Raw genomic sequence first — 15283 nt, 5'->3', positions numbered from 1 at the left:
ACTTATGTAGAATCAGTCATGGTTTGCGGTCACTGGGCCTGATTCATTACGGATCGCAAATCGGCCGATGGTACGTACTTCGTATGCATTGCAGTGCGCGTACGTGAGTTAGCATTGCGATCGATACAAAGCCATCACAGACTGAAGGACAGGAGGGTGTTTGGGGGTGGTGATGGAGGAGTGGCTGGAGAAACGTTGGCGTGCCTGTCCGTTTGAACGCCGTTGCATGGACGTGCATAAATTGTCCACTGCGACGGCATACACAGCTTGAGTACTCACTGCGTGCAACGAGCAATTTATGAGTAAGGTCATACCTGCTGTAATTGTGCGTGAGGGGCCGATGTTACTCGATGTTCCCGATGTATACACAGCACTGCAAGGTATTACGGATGTGACATAGCGGTAGTGGGCGTCTTTATGTTGGCTGTGCGACGGCATTGCGATAGCATTCATTAGCATATTGTTTCAGCACACCTGTGTGCGTAATCGCAGCCGCGATTGCAATAGTTATCCGTAGTGAATCAGGCCCCACTGTTCTTTAATGTTTACACACTTTTTAGCCACGAACCAATGAGTGAACAACAAATACATTTTTTTACATAAATAGTTACATTTAGATTTTCTATCTTATCCCATAGATTTGATGTATCTGCGGTTTATCCTGAATTTAAGAAACCTGGTTCCTACACACAAGTACCTTACTGCAAGAGGGCAACTTCAGAGACAGTGAGTACATATATGATACACCACTGGCTAAGAAACTCTAAAGAACATATTTCATAAAATATTAGGAGGGGAACATGCAGTAGCCAATGGCAACTACATAAATTAATTTGTGTCTCTAGAGTCCTGTAAAGTGATATCTGGTTGGTTGCTGTGGATTGAAACAGTTCATGCTCATTGCACCATGTTATTAAATAAGATCTAGTTGATGAAGTTGATTTTAGATTCAAGAAAGTTTATGAAAGATGTACAGTTCAAGGCTACATCCGAATAACAATAATGTCCTTTTAGAGGTCACAGGACACCACTTACCCCCTCTGTCCCTCATCTACCTAAGCCTCTGTTGATTGCAGGGCTGTATTTTATAGGGTAAGACTGGTTTTCTCTATATGTTTTTCTTGAGAAAGAAAACATTTTTCACGTTTTTTCTTATTTTTAAGTAAGAATGTGAATGTTGGACATAAATTGTATCTGTAAAAAGACTGTGATTTAATCCAGGCAAGACGTTTAGGGCCTGGAACCTATAATCCCTATAATCCTTTCGTTCTGGAGTGAGTTGCATCTACGCCTGGATGGAAAAGAGCAGAAGAAACAGAACGGCTGACTGTGATGCCACATGTCCTGTACAAGGAAACATGGGAGAGGAACCGTTTGCTGGTGAGGTGAAGCTGTAATTTACACTCTGGGAAACATGAATCAATTTTCTGAAACGTTTGTATGCTTGATTACTTTAGAAGCAAAACATGGGGCCGGGTCGATACAACATAAAGTCATTTCTGGAGCTAATGGAAAAGAAACCTGCCAGCGTGCGAGGACTGTGTAACACTAAAGATGTGCGATTCAAGGACGAATTAAAGGTAGAGCATGTTAAACAGTGATAGAGGAGTTCTAGGAATATGCACAATGATCCTCTACACATTGTGGGTCAGCCAAACTGTAGGCTAGTTCTAGGTACACACTGTGCATTTATGGGACCGATTAACCAATTCCCAGCCTAGTGCTGCCGGCGAACGGTCACAGTAATATAAGCATGCCCTGGCAGCGCCCCCTCTGTTTTACACGGTAGCTTGACCCGACGCTGGCGAAGCAAAGTATTTCCATTTTTGCATGTCCCCGTTGTCGGGTACAGTGTAACGCAATCTGAATAAATTACAGTAAGCTGCCATCTCCATAGAGATTTATAGGGGCGGGGGTAAGCCTCACACACTGATTTCACTGGTGCTAATCTGTTAATAATGTAATAAAAGCACAGAAAAGCCCTTTGGTGAAAACACCAGAGAAAGGACTTTTCTCATCTTAATAAATAGACACCTGAATCAGTTCTGTACCCCCTTCCTGGCAGTGTGTGAATGATGTCACATGCAGATGAATGTTTGCTATGTGATCTATTTTGTTCATGATTCCTGTTTCTGTCCTCCACACAGAATTGTACCCCAGGACCTGGAACTTACGGCAAAGCAGGGAATCCACACACTCATAGAAGAGAGGGCTTCAGAGTCTGCCAGCTCCAAGGGTATAATGGACAGCGAAACGACTAAATGTGGCTCAGCAAGCAGCAATGTAAGTGATTATGGGATGAGAGGGGCCGTGTGTCATTGCTTTCCTAATGCACTGCTCATATTTCAGGAATGTGTGCCGGGACCAGGAACCTACAACCTAAAATGCTCCATAGATGAAACCTTGAAGCACGTTGTGGGTAAAAGAGGACCTTATGACCTATTCACCGGGCCAAGATCACAGCACATCCTGTACGGACACTTTGCTACACCTGTAAGTATGCTACAAAGTGGAACGCTTCCATTAGAGGTCATTGAATGGAAGATGCTGACCACATATAGTATGTACATGTATAAAACTGAATATAAGAAATTAGGGAACCAGTATATGACGAACGGTACAGGAGGTATACAATAGTATATGCCTGTACTTTTTTATTTTCAATTATTATATAAATGGTATACTTCTCTTTAAGTATTGTTTGTGATTTATGGCTACCATGTAATGATCACAATATTCCCTTGTTTAAAAAAATAAGAAAAAGCAATCTTCTCTGTTCTGTGGCCAACTTGGAAATCCAGAAGACTCTGGGCCTGATCAGAGATGGGTGATAATGCACAGACTGCGACTCTGCATGCAGCGGCTGTGCAATAATATGCTTATGCCACAGGTGGCGTCTAGTTTAAAATGACGCCTACTGTATGCATTGCAGATCCGAGGGGTGCAGCATCGGCTCACTCTGTGGGAACATCTGCCATCTGAGTAACCCTGTGTTGCAAGACGCAGACACTGGCCACGGCGTGCCTCAAAAATGGGGCCGACACATCTGTTTTCAAGACCACCCAGTCCCCAAACTGCCGCAGCTTGTCATTCATGTTGTGGCTTAGGGGGCACTGCTAGCGATCTCTCAGAACGAGATCTGCACATGCACAGATCTCACACCATTGGGTTTGCGTACATCTCTGAATAAGGCAGATCTGACCATCAGGAGGTGAGGTTGAATAACTGCACCCTATACAATACAGTACAATAAAATACAGCCACCCACAAGATTTTATGACCTCTTGATCAAAGACACTGCAGGGGTGGTAAATGAATAAATTGTATGTGGAAATTGCCAGATTTGGCCAACTTTATCTGGAGAAACTTGTAACATTGTAGGTCAAATTGGTGTTATTATTGTCCCACTTGGTGCAGTTATGGGTGGAATGTCTATAATTGTTTACGATTAGGGAACTAATACAGAAAACATTTGAATTTGTTTATTTAAAATATATTTATGCAGCAGGCTCCATAGGGTATCCACAGGGTTACCTTGGGTTATAGTCCTGGCTTGGCCATCGGGCACCACACAGTTAACTTTGTGCTCCCAGCATGCACTGGGCCCCCCTCCTATAACCCCGCCCCCAGGCCAAGGCACCTCAGTTTCAGTTGGTACCCGTCCATAGTCGGGTCACTGCATGGGGGCTGCTGGCAAAAACAGCCCCGAAGTTAAGAAGACTGCAAGTGCGGCTAGTGGGGACAGTCCAGCGGAAGCCCCCACTACCCCACCTACACCCCTGCTGGCGCTGAGCCACCGGTACTGAACCAGGGAACTCTGCAGGCTTTTCTGGGGGTCCCAGCTAGCAGGACTGTGGTCAGGTGCACAGGGAGCAACAAGGTAAGCACAGGGGGCGTCTGCGGACGGAGCCCACTGTGGCACAGTCCAGTGTCCTCAGGGCTGGGGGCTACCTGAGGGGTGCAGTTAGTGGAGCCAGGTACTCATCCTGCGCTACCACTAGACCACCAGGGATATGGGGCTGGAGCATTAAGGAAGCGCTCCAGCATCCTGAGGGTTAATGGCCTGCCAGAGAGGGTGCTTTTCCGGTTTTAGACTATGGGAAAGACCCCTCTCTCACTGCACCAGCTGCCTTTCTACTGAGGCTTGGCGCGCTGGTGCTTGGGATCCTTCCCCACGGCTCCGCCTACAGAACGCACGGTGGCCATCTTGGATGCACAGCAACGCTGAGTAGGAATGTGGAGCCTGGGTCCCCCACCATCCTACCTCTCCTACAGCTTAATGTTTGGTCAGGTAGCGCTATTCCCACTTCAGACTTAGCATCTGAGTGGTTGATGATAGCGCTGTTAGTGCAGGCAAGCGCCGGCTCTGACGTGCGCACGCGTGAGACCCGGCTAGCGACGGGCGCTCCGTTGCTCCGGGTCTTGCACCAAAACGGGGCGGCTATCAATTTTGATCGACAGCTCGCACCATTTTGGAGGCGTGGCTGGGGGGGTGGCTTCACAAACTGAGGCGTTCCCAAGCGAACGCCTGCCGTTTGTGGGTGGCCCCACTGACATCACCAGTGATGTCAGTGGGAGAGCTTCCGGCTCTATTAGAGCCGGAAGCTCTCTGAGGCTTGCGTCCACAAGACCCTACCACAAGCCCCGATGGTCGCGATGGCCTGGCCGGTCGCAATAGCTGTGGGTGGTCACCCACAGCTATGCGAGTTGCCTGGAGGCCGCACAAAAAAAAAAACCGCCCTGAATCAGAGCGAGCGCTCTTTCAGAGCATCCGTCTCTGAATCAGGCCCTCGGTCCGCCACAGTACAGAACTTAACGGACGTTTTGCAGGTGCCCGCTCTACGGCCTGCTGAGAGACCATTAGTAGCGCCACTGTTACCACATTATGACGATGATGATGTCAGATGAAGGGGAGCTCCCGGAATCTGACTCGGAACGACCCACTTAAGCGGTTGAGTATAAGTGCAGGATTTATGTATCCGGGCTAATTAAAGCTTTCCGCAGGGTTATGGAGGATGACTGTCTCCCTGAGACTGCATCGTCTTACGCATACTTTAAAAGGTAAGGCGTCAGTTTTTCCTCTCTGGTCAGCTGGTGGACCATATGGAGGAAGCGTGGAAATTCCCAGGCAGAATGTTTCAGCCCCAAAAGAGACTCATATTCTTATCCCTTTGCAGAGGATTACTTCACTAAGTGGGACACCCCTCCTCAGGTGGATTCCCATGTGACACGCCTGATTAAGAGTGCAATCTTACCCATGCCGTCTATGTCCTCATTTAAGGACGTTTCGGACCGCAAGGTAGAGATTTACTTAACATCCATTTACTCTTTGGCCGGGGGATCCGCCAGACTGCTCATGGCGGTCTGTTGGGTGGCTTGGGCCATGGAAAAATGGGCTGATGCTTTTTAATCGTCATTCTCCTCTGATGCTTCTGAGGAGCAGACGGTGCTGGTAGTATCCGTGATTCTGCTACTTATATTAGCGAAGCAGCGTTGGATGTTAGCCCGCTTACTTCCAGGATTTCAGCAGCAGCAGTTTCGGCTTGCCGATCGTGGTGGTTACGTTCTTAGATTCCACGTCTGCATTCAAAGAAGGGCCTGGAAGGCTTGCCGTTTAATGGTCTGGTCCTCTTCGGCCCAGACCTGGATAAAATTGTAAGTACATTGGCAGCTGCAAAGTCTGCATGTCTGCCATCGCCTCAGGCTCCGTCTAGGACTGCTACTTAGGCTGAAAAGACGATCGTCCTCAAGGTAAGCAGAAGGTGCAGTCTTTTCCCAGGCCATCAGGAGCCACCAGGAAGACACCCTAGTCCAAGAAGCGACCTTGGAGTGCTAGACGCCTTGTCACCAAGCCTAGGGCAAACTCTCAGCATGAGTTGGGCCTCCCCTTGGGGAACCCCAGGGTGGGAGGCCGACTTCTTTGGTTTGCCCAGCACTGGTGGATGATTATCACAGACACCTGGGTCAGAGAAGTGGTTTCTCACGGGTACGCCCTCTCCTTCAACAGAAGGCCTCCCCATCAGTTTTGTTTCCTACACTCCGGAGGTAGGCCTTCATTCCACAAAGGCTCTGGAAATCCAGAAAGTGGTAAGTTCTATGCTCCAAGACGGGGTCATAGTTCCAGTCCCCCCGTCCCTCAGGGGGATGGGTTCTTATTCCAATCTCTTTTTGGTACCAAAACCGAACGGTTCTGTCCGTCCTATTCTCAACTTCAAGGCTCTCAACAAGTCTCTGAGGGTCCCTCGGTTCAGTATGGAGACTCGACGTTCCATTATATTAGCTATGGAACCTGGGGATTTCATGGTGTCCCTGAATATTCAGGATGCCTACCTGCATATCCCCATTGCTACGGCTCCTCAGAGGTTTCTCAGATTTGCTGTATTGGATCACCATTACCAGTTTCAACCGCTGCCGTTTGTTCTTTCCGCGGCTCCGCAGGTGTTCACCAAGGTAATGGCGGTCATGGCGGCTCGCCTGCGGTTACAGGGGGTTCGCCTGTTACCTTTCATGGACAACCTGCTTTTCCTAGCAGGGTCTCCGGAGGTACTTCGCAATCATCTGCAACTGACAATATCGGTGTTGCATACTCACGGCTGATCGATTGGAAAAAGTCCTCACTGATGCCATCTCAGAGGATGATGCATCTGGGAGCACTGTTGGACTCTCAGCAGCAGAGAATCTTCTTTACAGAGGAGAAGATCTCAGCCCTACATACCAGGTTACGTTCTTGTCTCCAGGGTCGCCAGGTGTTCATTCACTTGGCATTGAGATTACTGATTTCCATGGTGTCGACATTCGACATGGTGGAATATGCCCAGTTTCGTTCAAGACCTCTACAGAGGCTGATCCTCTTCAGATGGGATGGATCACATGGTCGGATTAAGGATTCTGCCTTTGAACCTCTATACACCCCTGCCTATACCTTCTGATATCCTGCCTATAAACCTCTAAGGACGACGCTATTTTGCATACGCAGTTATACAGTAAATAAAGACTCCAGACCTAGAACCTGTGGTTCCAAAGCACAAAATATTATTCAAGCAAAAGTACAGTCAGTTACACGCTAGTTATAAGTACAAATTTAGCGCAAAGGAATTATACAGACCCAAGTACAGTTATACATACGCAGCGCTCTGGACCAGATGTAGGCATCAGCAAGAAACCCCTCGTCAATCAGCATTCAGCACGAAGACTCGAAACCCAGGGTCAGAGCACACATATTTATACCCTCCAGAAATAGACAACACAATAGAGAAGTTTGTTGCTAATACCATTGGTCCTAAAGGAGAGGGCATATGTTACAAGGCATTTAACAGGTTGGTTCAAATATACACAGTCCAGCCTCTAACAACTGGTGGTCTCTGGTTTCCCACCTCATGCAAATCCTAATGGTTGGTCATATAATGTTCATTTTGTTGCTTGAAGTCTCTGCGGTCCATAAGTTGAGAATGCCTGTTGCGATCTCTACATCGATGTTACCGGAATACTGTTGAGAGAGTATGCATCAGTACAATACCAAACATGGCTTACTTATCACATATAAAACCTTAGTTACAAAATAATCTTTATTTCATAGCAATTATAGTAAATGTGCATACTTGAATCTTATACCTTTTAAAGCTTTTGGAACCTTGTATGTGAATATGTAATGTGTGAGTATGTGGGGTTTGATGTAAAGACGCTAGTTAGGTTTATCTGATTTGGGGCAGATGTGCACGCATGCAGCTAATAAACAGCGTTCGCATGCAGGATATTGTGCATTCGCTACTGAGCGTCATGTTAGCAGCTTAACTGTGCATAATGTGTGGTGTTCATGCATGAGATTCCATACGGCAGTGTTCATTCCAGGAGTACTCAACTCTGAAGCGGACTTCCTCAGTCGACACGATGTACATCCAGGGAAGTGGTCACTTCACCAGGAGGTCTTCCAACTCCTGGTGGACAAATGGGGTTTTCCAGAGATAGATCTCATGGCCTCCAGATACAAATGCAAGCTAAGAGTGTACGGGTCCAGAACAAGAGACGCAGAGGCTCTCCTGGTAGACGCTCTGTCGGTTCGGTGGACCTTCCAGTTTGCGTACCTGTTTCTTCCTTTCTCCCTTCTTCCTCGGGTATTGAAGAAGTTCAAGCAAGAGGGAGGCATGATCCTGCTGGTGGCTCCAGTGTGGTCGGACGTCACTGGTACTCAGATCTTCAGAGTCTCTCCATAGACGCTCTGTTGCTGTTTCCTCAACGTCCGGACCTGTTGTCTCAGGGTCCTTGTGTTTACACGGATTTGAGTCGTCTGTCTTTGACGGCGTGGGTCTTGAGACATCCATGCTTCGGAAACCTGCTTCTGCCAGGATTTACCACAGGGTATGGCATACCTTCTTTGAATGGTGTCGCCCCAGGGGGTACGATTCCCAGGTATTTCGGATATCCAGGGTTCTGGCTTTTCTCCAGGCAGGATTAGATAAGGGTCTTCGTCTAGCCTCATTGAAAGTACATGTTTCCGCACTGTCTGTGTGGTTTCAGTGGAGGATTGCTCCACTCTCGGATGTTCGCACCTTTTATGCAGGGTGCTCTTCGCATACAGCCTCCCTTTGTGCCTACTGTGGCTCCTTGGGAATTGACCTCCATTTGAACTACTGGGCTCCGTGGATCTCAAATGGCTCACAGCTAAGACTGTGTTTCTCCTGGCTATTGCTTCCGCCAGGAGGGTGTCAGATTTGGGGGCTCTTTCTGGTTTTTCACAGCAGCAGGGCAGTGCTTCGGACTTGCCTTGGGTTCCTGCCTAAGGTGGTCTATAGTTTCCACATTAATGGGGAAATTGTAGTGCCGGCCTTTAACTCACAAGACCTTGTGGTACGAGCTCTACGGTTTTACCATACCAGTTCCCTTAGGAAGTCGGACACTTTGTTCGTCCTCTATGGTTTCCATAAGAAGGGTTGGCCGGCCAACAAGCAAGCGTTGGCCAGGTGGATTCGCATGGCGATTTCTGAGGCTTACAGTCATGAGGGCATTCCTGTTCCGCCCTCTGTTACTGCTCATTCTATGAGGTCTGTGGGTCCATCATGGGCAGCTCCTTTCTGCACAGGAGCGCCCCCACCGTTGAGGATACTGCTTTGGGAACTCCCAAGGTATCCCTGTGGATACCCTATGGAGCCTGCTGCAGAAAATAAGAGAGATGGTAAGAACTTACCTTTGTTATCACTATTTCTGCAAGGTCCATAGGGTTCCACAAGGAGCCCACCCTGTCGCCCTGTGCTTCATATGGGTCTGGTTCTGGTCACCGATTTTCCGTCTCCCTGTTGTGAGAATGTGATTCTCGTGTATTCCAGACTTCCTTCTCTCTTTTTCTCTCCTCCTATGGCCTTGGCTTATTACTGAATTGAGGTGCCTTGGCCTGGGGGAGGGGGACCCAGTGCATACTGGGAGCACAAAGTTAACTGTGTGGTGCCCGATGGCCAAGCCATGACTATAACCCAAGGTATCCCTGTGGAACCCTATGGACCTTGCAGAAATAGAGATATCAAAGGTAAGTTCTTACCATATCTCTTATTTTATATTATTTATATATATAATAATCTCACAAGTTTCACACTATGGGGCCGATGAGGGGTTGAATGTAAGTTGGATGCAGTTATACGCTACTGTGCGCACAGGAAACTAATGTGGTTGATCACCTGTTTGCAGAGCTGTACGCATTTATTTATTTACATTTAGAATATATAATGCTACGCTTTACAAAGAACAATTCAGTCCTTCACTGCCCCAATGGTTCTTACAATCTATGGTCCGTATCCCATGAACATACATACACACTAGGGTCCTTTTTTATCAGAAGTCAGTAAATCTACGCTATGTTTTTTGGAGTCTGGGAGGAAACTGGGAGAGCCGAAGGCCTTGGTCAGGAACTGAACTCCTGATCTTGGAACTGTGAGTCTGCAATGCTGACCACTATACCAACTGTGCTGTCCCATCTGTTCAGCCCACTGTCCCTATGCATTTGCTCGCTTTCATAGACACCATTGTTATGAATGCACCAGTCTGATAACAGCCATATCGCTGTGTACACACTACTCTGCATAGCACGCAATTCTGTTGATAGGACTGCGAAGCGGTCATGCGACTGAGTTGCATAGGACTCAGCTATGGAGCATACACAGCACAAAAACACTCAGAAGCCAATTGCAAAACAAAGTTACGTTCAAATCTGCATCGGCCCTTACATTGGGTTTCCTGTTCTTTGGAGAACTGGACACAAACTGCCTCATCTTTTTTGCATTTACTTTATAAGCATAGATACTGTTTTACATACCATGCCTACCTATAAGATTAGTGCTTTGAGTGGACATCAGGGACATGAATATCCACAGGATTTTTTTTTTATGCAAAACTCGGCCTTTCTGCTATCAGTGCTGCTACGCCAATCATGTGCACAAAATTCTACTAGGGTCGACTAACAACGGCTCTGTTATCCATGGCTAATGGTTTCAAACCATCAGTAAGAAACCATCAATGATTAAGCCATCAATGGTTTAACTCTGCGCATGCGCTGAACACAGCCGGCATTAGCCATTTGGATTTTGCCATTGATGTTCACCATTGGTGGCCTCCGATTGACGGTAAAACTAGTTATGATCGACATCAGACCATCGATGGTTGCCAATCATCAATGGTCGATGGCCAACCCTAAATTCTGCTTCTAGTATTCCTGATTCAATACAGATGGAGGTTAAAAATATGACTGAATGTGCTAATAGAAGTGTATGAAATATATTCACAGTGCACATGATATAGCTTCAGAACATCACGTGCTAGACTCAACCCACCTACATTCTCCCAAAAAGGCAAAAACAAGTGGCCAGAATGTGGTGGTTATTCTGTGTGTGTATTTATGTCTGTTTCATTATATCCCTAGGAATGTTATCAGACAGAGCTAGGATACTTTGATGCAAAGTCATTCATTGAAGATCTTGAAAATGATCAAAAAAAGAAACATGGCAAGTTTGGAACAATTCATCGCTTTCCAAAAACTCCAACGGACAGGATATTCTACAGCTCGCTTGCCCACTGTCCCCGGCCACTTGTCAGTATTCAGGATTTGATTATCCAGTACAAACCATTTGCAGGATGTCTGCTTCAAAATCTAGCCTGTATTACCATGGAAACTTGGATGGGTGTGAATGTATACAAATGCACCCTTTATGCAAATGTACACAACTATGGATGGGCCATATAATATGTTTCCATTACTTAATTGCATATTAAGACTTAGCATGATAAAATAGTATTTTGACTCCTGGCTGTAACAAGTGTTTTGTGCACTAACATTCCTGTAAGCTCAGAATTTGGGTTTAGTTGGCTGAATCCCATGGATCTAAATGAATCCCAAATGTTTGAGTTGCTGTTAAGGTCCATCCAAGTCTCCAACAGAATCCTGAATTTGATACATTCCTTAATACAAAATGTATGTACTGTACATATAGAACACAGCTTTCCAGAGCTGGTTATTTAAAAGGACTGCACATACAGTATGTTAAAGATGGAAGGAACTGAGGGGCTAAATAAGGCATTGGAACTGCTGTGCTGGTGTCTATTGGGCAGCATGAATCGTGCAGAAATGATATATTGGGGAAGCTTATACTTGGCCATCCCACTCTTGCGTCTCATATATAATTATAGTAGCCCACTGATGCTGGCTGGTGATCACGTACTTTCATGCAAGTGCTACACCACATATGCTACATAAAGGTAAATGAAGACACTAGGGGATATATTTAATAAAGTGAGAATTTTTAGAGGTGGATATGTTGCCCATAGCAACCAATCAGATTCTACTTAACATTTAACTAGAATCTAATAGTTAGAATCCGATTGGTTGCTATGGGCAACATCTCCACTTCTAAAAACTCACTTGAGTAAATGTACCCATTGAGCCCTATTATGAGTATGTTCCAATGCCGATATTCTCGCATTGGTCAATGTTTTTTCAACTTTGCATGCGTTTAAATTTCAGCTTGAGCGTCCCACAGTATGTGGGTACAAAGTCGCAGGACCCAATGATACCTTTGCATGGAATCAGAAATGTATTGGGCATTCCTGAACGGTAACTGGGAGGTGGCTCTTCTGACACAGGAAGATGCATCTTATGGGTGTGTTATGGGAGTTTTGCGGGTGTGTCGCAGGAGGGGTTTTGGAATCAGATGCTTAATTGCGTGCATTGGAGGCCACACTCTGACGGAGAATCTGCACCTAGCAGTGACGCACCAAGCAGTAATGTAGCACCTACAGATGCACAAAGTGGCTGTCTCAGTCCTTGCACATTCCTGCGCACGGCTGTACACCAAGTGCTTATTGTAGAATTAGCATAAAGTCACAGGTGAGACTGTGACAGAAGAGCGCAAACACGTACGCCACTTTGTCTGGCTCAGAATCAGTCCCTAGAGGGAGCAATAAAGTGCACATGGTTAGTGGGGTGATCTGTGACAGTCCTCCTAGTGACTAGCTTCCAGTATCAATACTAATGACACCTAGGCAATAATATCTGCAATGTTTATGTACGCGCAGCAAGAGTTCTTACAGGAAGTGTCTGTGCGGCCTGTTATGCCTGTGTTATACTAATATACTGTGTGTCACTGCATCTTGATCTATTGTTTTTCATGATAGCATTCCCTAGGTCCTGGTTCCTATGATGTAAAATCAGTGTTCGCTTCTGTGAGGCAGTCCTCGGTTCCCTTCCTGACCTCTGCTAAGCGATTTGACAGAAAGTCATGCAGAGTCCTCTTTGGAAGTAATGTAAGTTTATTGTGCATAGAATATAGATGTTCTTTTTATTTCTGCATTACTGGTGCTGACTCGGCCTAAGTTAGCTCTTCCTAAGATTTTGGGTTGCTCTGCACAAACTTACACAGTAACTCCCTGAGATCTATGGGTATTTCGCACTCACATTTACAGCAAGCTTTTTTTTTTTGCTTTATAGTATAAAAATAGTTTCAAATACTTTTAGCATTTTCCTTCTGTTCGCCACGTTTATGAATATGGACCCTGAATTAGTACTGTCTTCAAATTGAAAGCTTATGTCTTAGACAGAGTATTAGAACCTCCGGATTATCCAGTCCCCTTGTTTCTCACATTCAGTTAATCTACTGTACTTGTCACATTGCAGAACCCAGTCGGCGTTGGTCGATACGATATCAACAAACCCACAAGTGGCAAAACTTACCGATCCGCATTTCTCTCAAAAACCGCACGCTCTTTCTCTGATCGGGAAAAAGAAAAAGCTTTCAAGTGAGTTACAATTTGGTTCTTTTGCATTCAATGGTTAACATACCCTAGTACAGTGGTTCCCAAACTTTGTTTGGTACATGGTCCCCTTAGGTCCTCAGCATTTTTTTCACAGCATCCCTAGGCCAGGGGGGAGCTATTTACTAAGATCAAGTGCATTCCAATCAGCTCCTAACTGCTGTGTTTGAAAAATGACAGCTAGGAGCTGGTTGATTGGTACTTTAGCTTTGTCCACTTTATCTCCATCTAAAGCTTAGTAAATAGACTCCTCCATTAGCTTCGAGGTTCTGTTGGAACCTTGTGCACTAATACAATGTGGGTCCTATGACGGGAATTCCTAACACGTTTTTTCTTGCACCCCATAGAGGTGCAAGCAAGAGTAAGCTAGACTTTTCATCAGTAATAACCTGCTGTGTGCACAGTTGGAACTTCATACTTAAATGAATCTCCCCCCAAAAAAACATAGGGGGAATAGCTGGGATGAGGGACAATGGGAGATATACCCACAAAGGATTGACAGAGAAACAGGTACATATTACATTTTGGAGATAGAGAGGGACAGATAGGGACACAGACAGGGAGCAGAGATGCACACAGAGGATGTGACAAACTTGGGTGGGTGGACCAAAGTCAGGGCTGGACTGGTGAAGAAGAGACAACAATGAATTCTCCCATCAGGACAGGAATCTGTGCAGAGCGCTCATTCACCCTTGTTGTATTGGCAGCAAATATTTGGTGCTCATTAACCTCTTCTCACTTTGCTGCACAGAGAAGGAGGGAGGAGAAATGAGAAGACAGATGGGGCTGTACAGCACAGCCACACACAAGTAGTGCAGCCTGTGTAACTGGCTGCACTCTGACGTTCTAAGGCTAACAGGTAGCACATGGCCCAGCCTACAAATATGGTGGCCCAAGTAATTTATTTGCACCCCAGGTACCACAGAACCCAGTTTGGGAACCACATCCTTAGTATAATATATACTAACATGTGATTAGCAACCAGTGGGCTCACTGAGGCTAAAGAGCTCTAGATGCTGCCTTTAATTTATTCAAACTGTACTAGAAAAACTGATTGGTTGCTGAGTTACAGCAACTTTTGTGTTCTGTTATCTGTGCATCAGTCTCAGAAATGTCCCCCTCAGTAGTGTATTGTTTATACATCCTCTTAACATGTAAGTTGTGCCCTACAAGAAGATGGACTTGAATTCTCATTCTGACGGCCATTATATTTTCTAATTCCACTGTTTGTTGTTCTAGGGAACGGATCCAGAGATCACACAGTACTTTGCCTGTTCAGCCATTAGTAGCACCGGCTAATGGTCCTCTACTACAATCTACTACTACATGAGAGAGAGGATGAGGCTTACCGGACATCATTTTGGCTGAGAACTTGAAATGATGGATAATCTAATGTTTTATGTGTTAAGAGGAACTGTGGGAATTAATCATTAACATCTTAATGCAAAAATCTGTCTATTGCTATTAATTGCACACGTTACTCATTTTCATCAGGATAATTGTTATATATAGTGGTCTGTTTCTTATATGTTCCAGGAGATATTCAATAGTTATTACCTCTTGTTATTTTATGAAGCACTCCCAGGTTTTCCAACAGCTCAATTCATAACACTGTCCTTCAGTGTAATTGAGGGATTCAGCATGGATGGGTAAATGAATTAGAGTCCTATGAGGGAGTAGTCACTGCTGTTATCTTTCAATAATAATTGTTGGCAATGATATCCCCCTCCGATTAAATAACTTCACCATTGACACTATAACAGATTTATATTCAACTCATAGGGTGCTACCGCTAATAACTACAACATGATCATGTTCAATGAAATGAGAAAGGAAGTTATACTATGGTGGTGTACATAAGTAACCCACTAATTATATACTGCAATACAAATTTTAATGATATATTAAATAATAATATACTAAAAGCCCAACAAACAAGAAAAAGAGGTAAACAAAGGAAAGCCATAGTAAGTTTTTCAGCGAATAGAACTCACAG

General features: G+C 45.4%; 1 protein-coding gene and 1 long non-coding RNA gene across 2 annotated transcripts; both read left to right on the top strand.

Moving 5' to 3' along the window:
- Positions 1–642: 642 nt before the first annotated feature.
- Positions 643–2212, top strand: LOC148443285 (uncharacterized). Its single transcript, XR_015875704.1, has 4 exons — positions 643–726; positions 1222–1380; positions 1458–1580; positions 2148–2212. It is a non-coding gene; the product is annotated as an uncharacterized LOC148443285 (long non-coding RNA).
- Positions 2213–2239: 27 nt separating this feature from the next.
- Positions 2240–14617, top strand: LOC148443284 (ciliary microtubule-associated protein 2-like). Its single transcript, XM_088463024.1, has 6 exons — positions 2240–2283; positions 2350–2493; positions 10904–11071; positions 12652–12780; positions 13151–13272; positions 14527–14617. Exons 1-6 carry the CDS (start codon positions 2242–2244, stop codon positions 14615–14617), a joined length of 696 nt encoding a protein of 231 aa, XP_088319150.1. The 5' UTR covers positions 2240–2241.
- The last annotated feature ends 666 nt before the right edge of the window (positions 14618–15283 follow it).

Source organism: Taudactylus pleione, unplaced genomic scaffold (genome assembly GCF_031769625.1).
Source record: "Taudactylus pleione unplaced genomic scaffold, aTauple2 ptg001313l, whole genome shotgun sequence".
Taxonomy (NCBI): domain Eukaryota; kingdom Metazoa; phylum Chordata; class Amphibia; order Anura; family Myobatrachidae; genus Taudactylus; species Taudactylus pleione.
This window is presented reverse-complemented; position numbering and strand designations above follow the sequence as displayed.

What these genes read in the sequence shown, in the direction of transcription:
- LOC148443284 (XM_088463024.1), top strand. Translation starts at nt 2,242, where the DNA reads ATGGACAGCGAAACGACTAAATGTGGCTCAGCAAGCAGCAAT. An exon ending in GAGTCCTCTTTGGAAGTAAT is followed by an intron (nt 12,781 to 13,150) that starts GTAAGTTTATTG and finishes GTCACATTGCAG; the next exon opens with AACCCAGTCGGCGTTGGTCG. An exon ending in GAAAAAGAAAAAGCTTTCAA is followed by an intron (nt 13,273 to 14,526) that starts GTGAGTTACAAT and finishes TTGTTGTTCTAG; the next exon opens with GGAACGGATCCAGAGATCAC.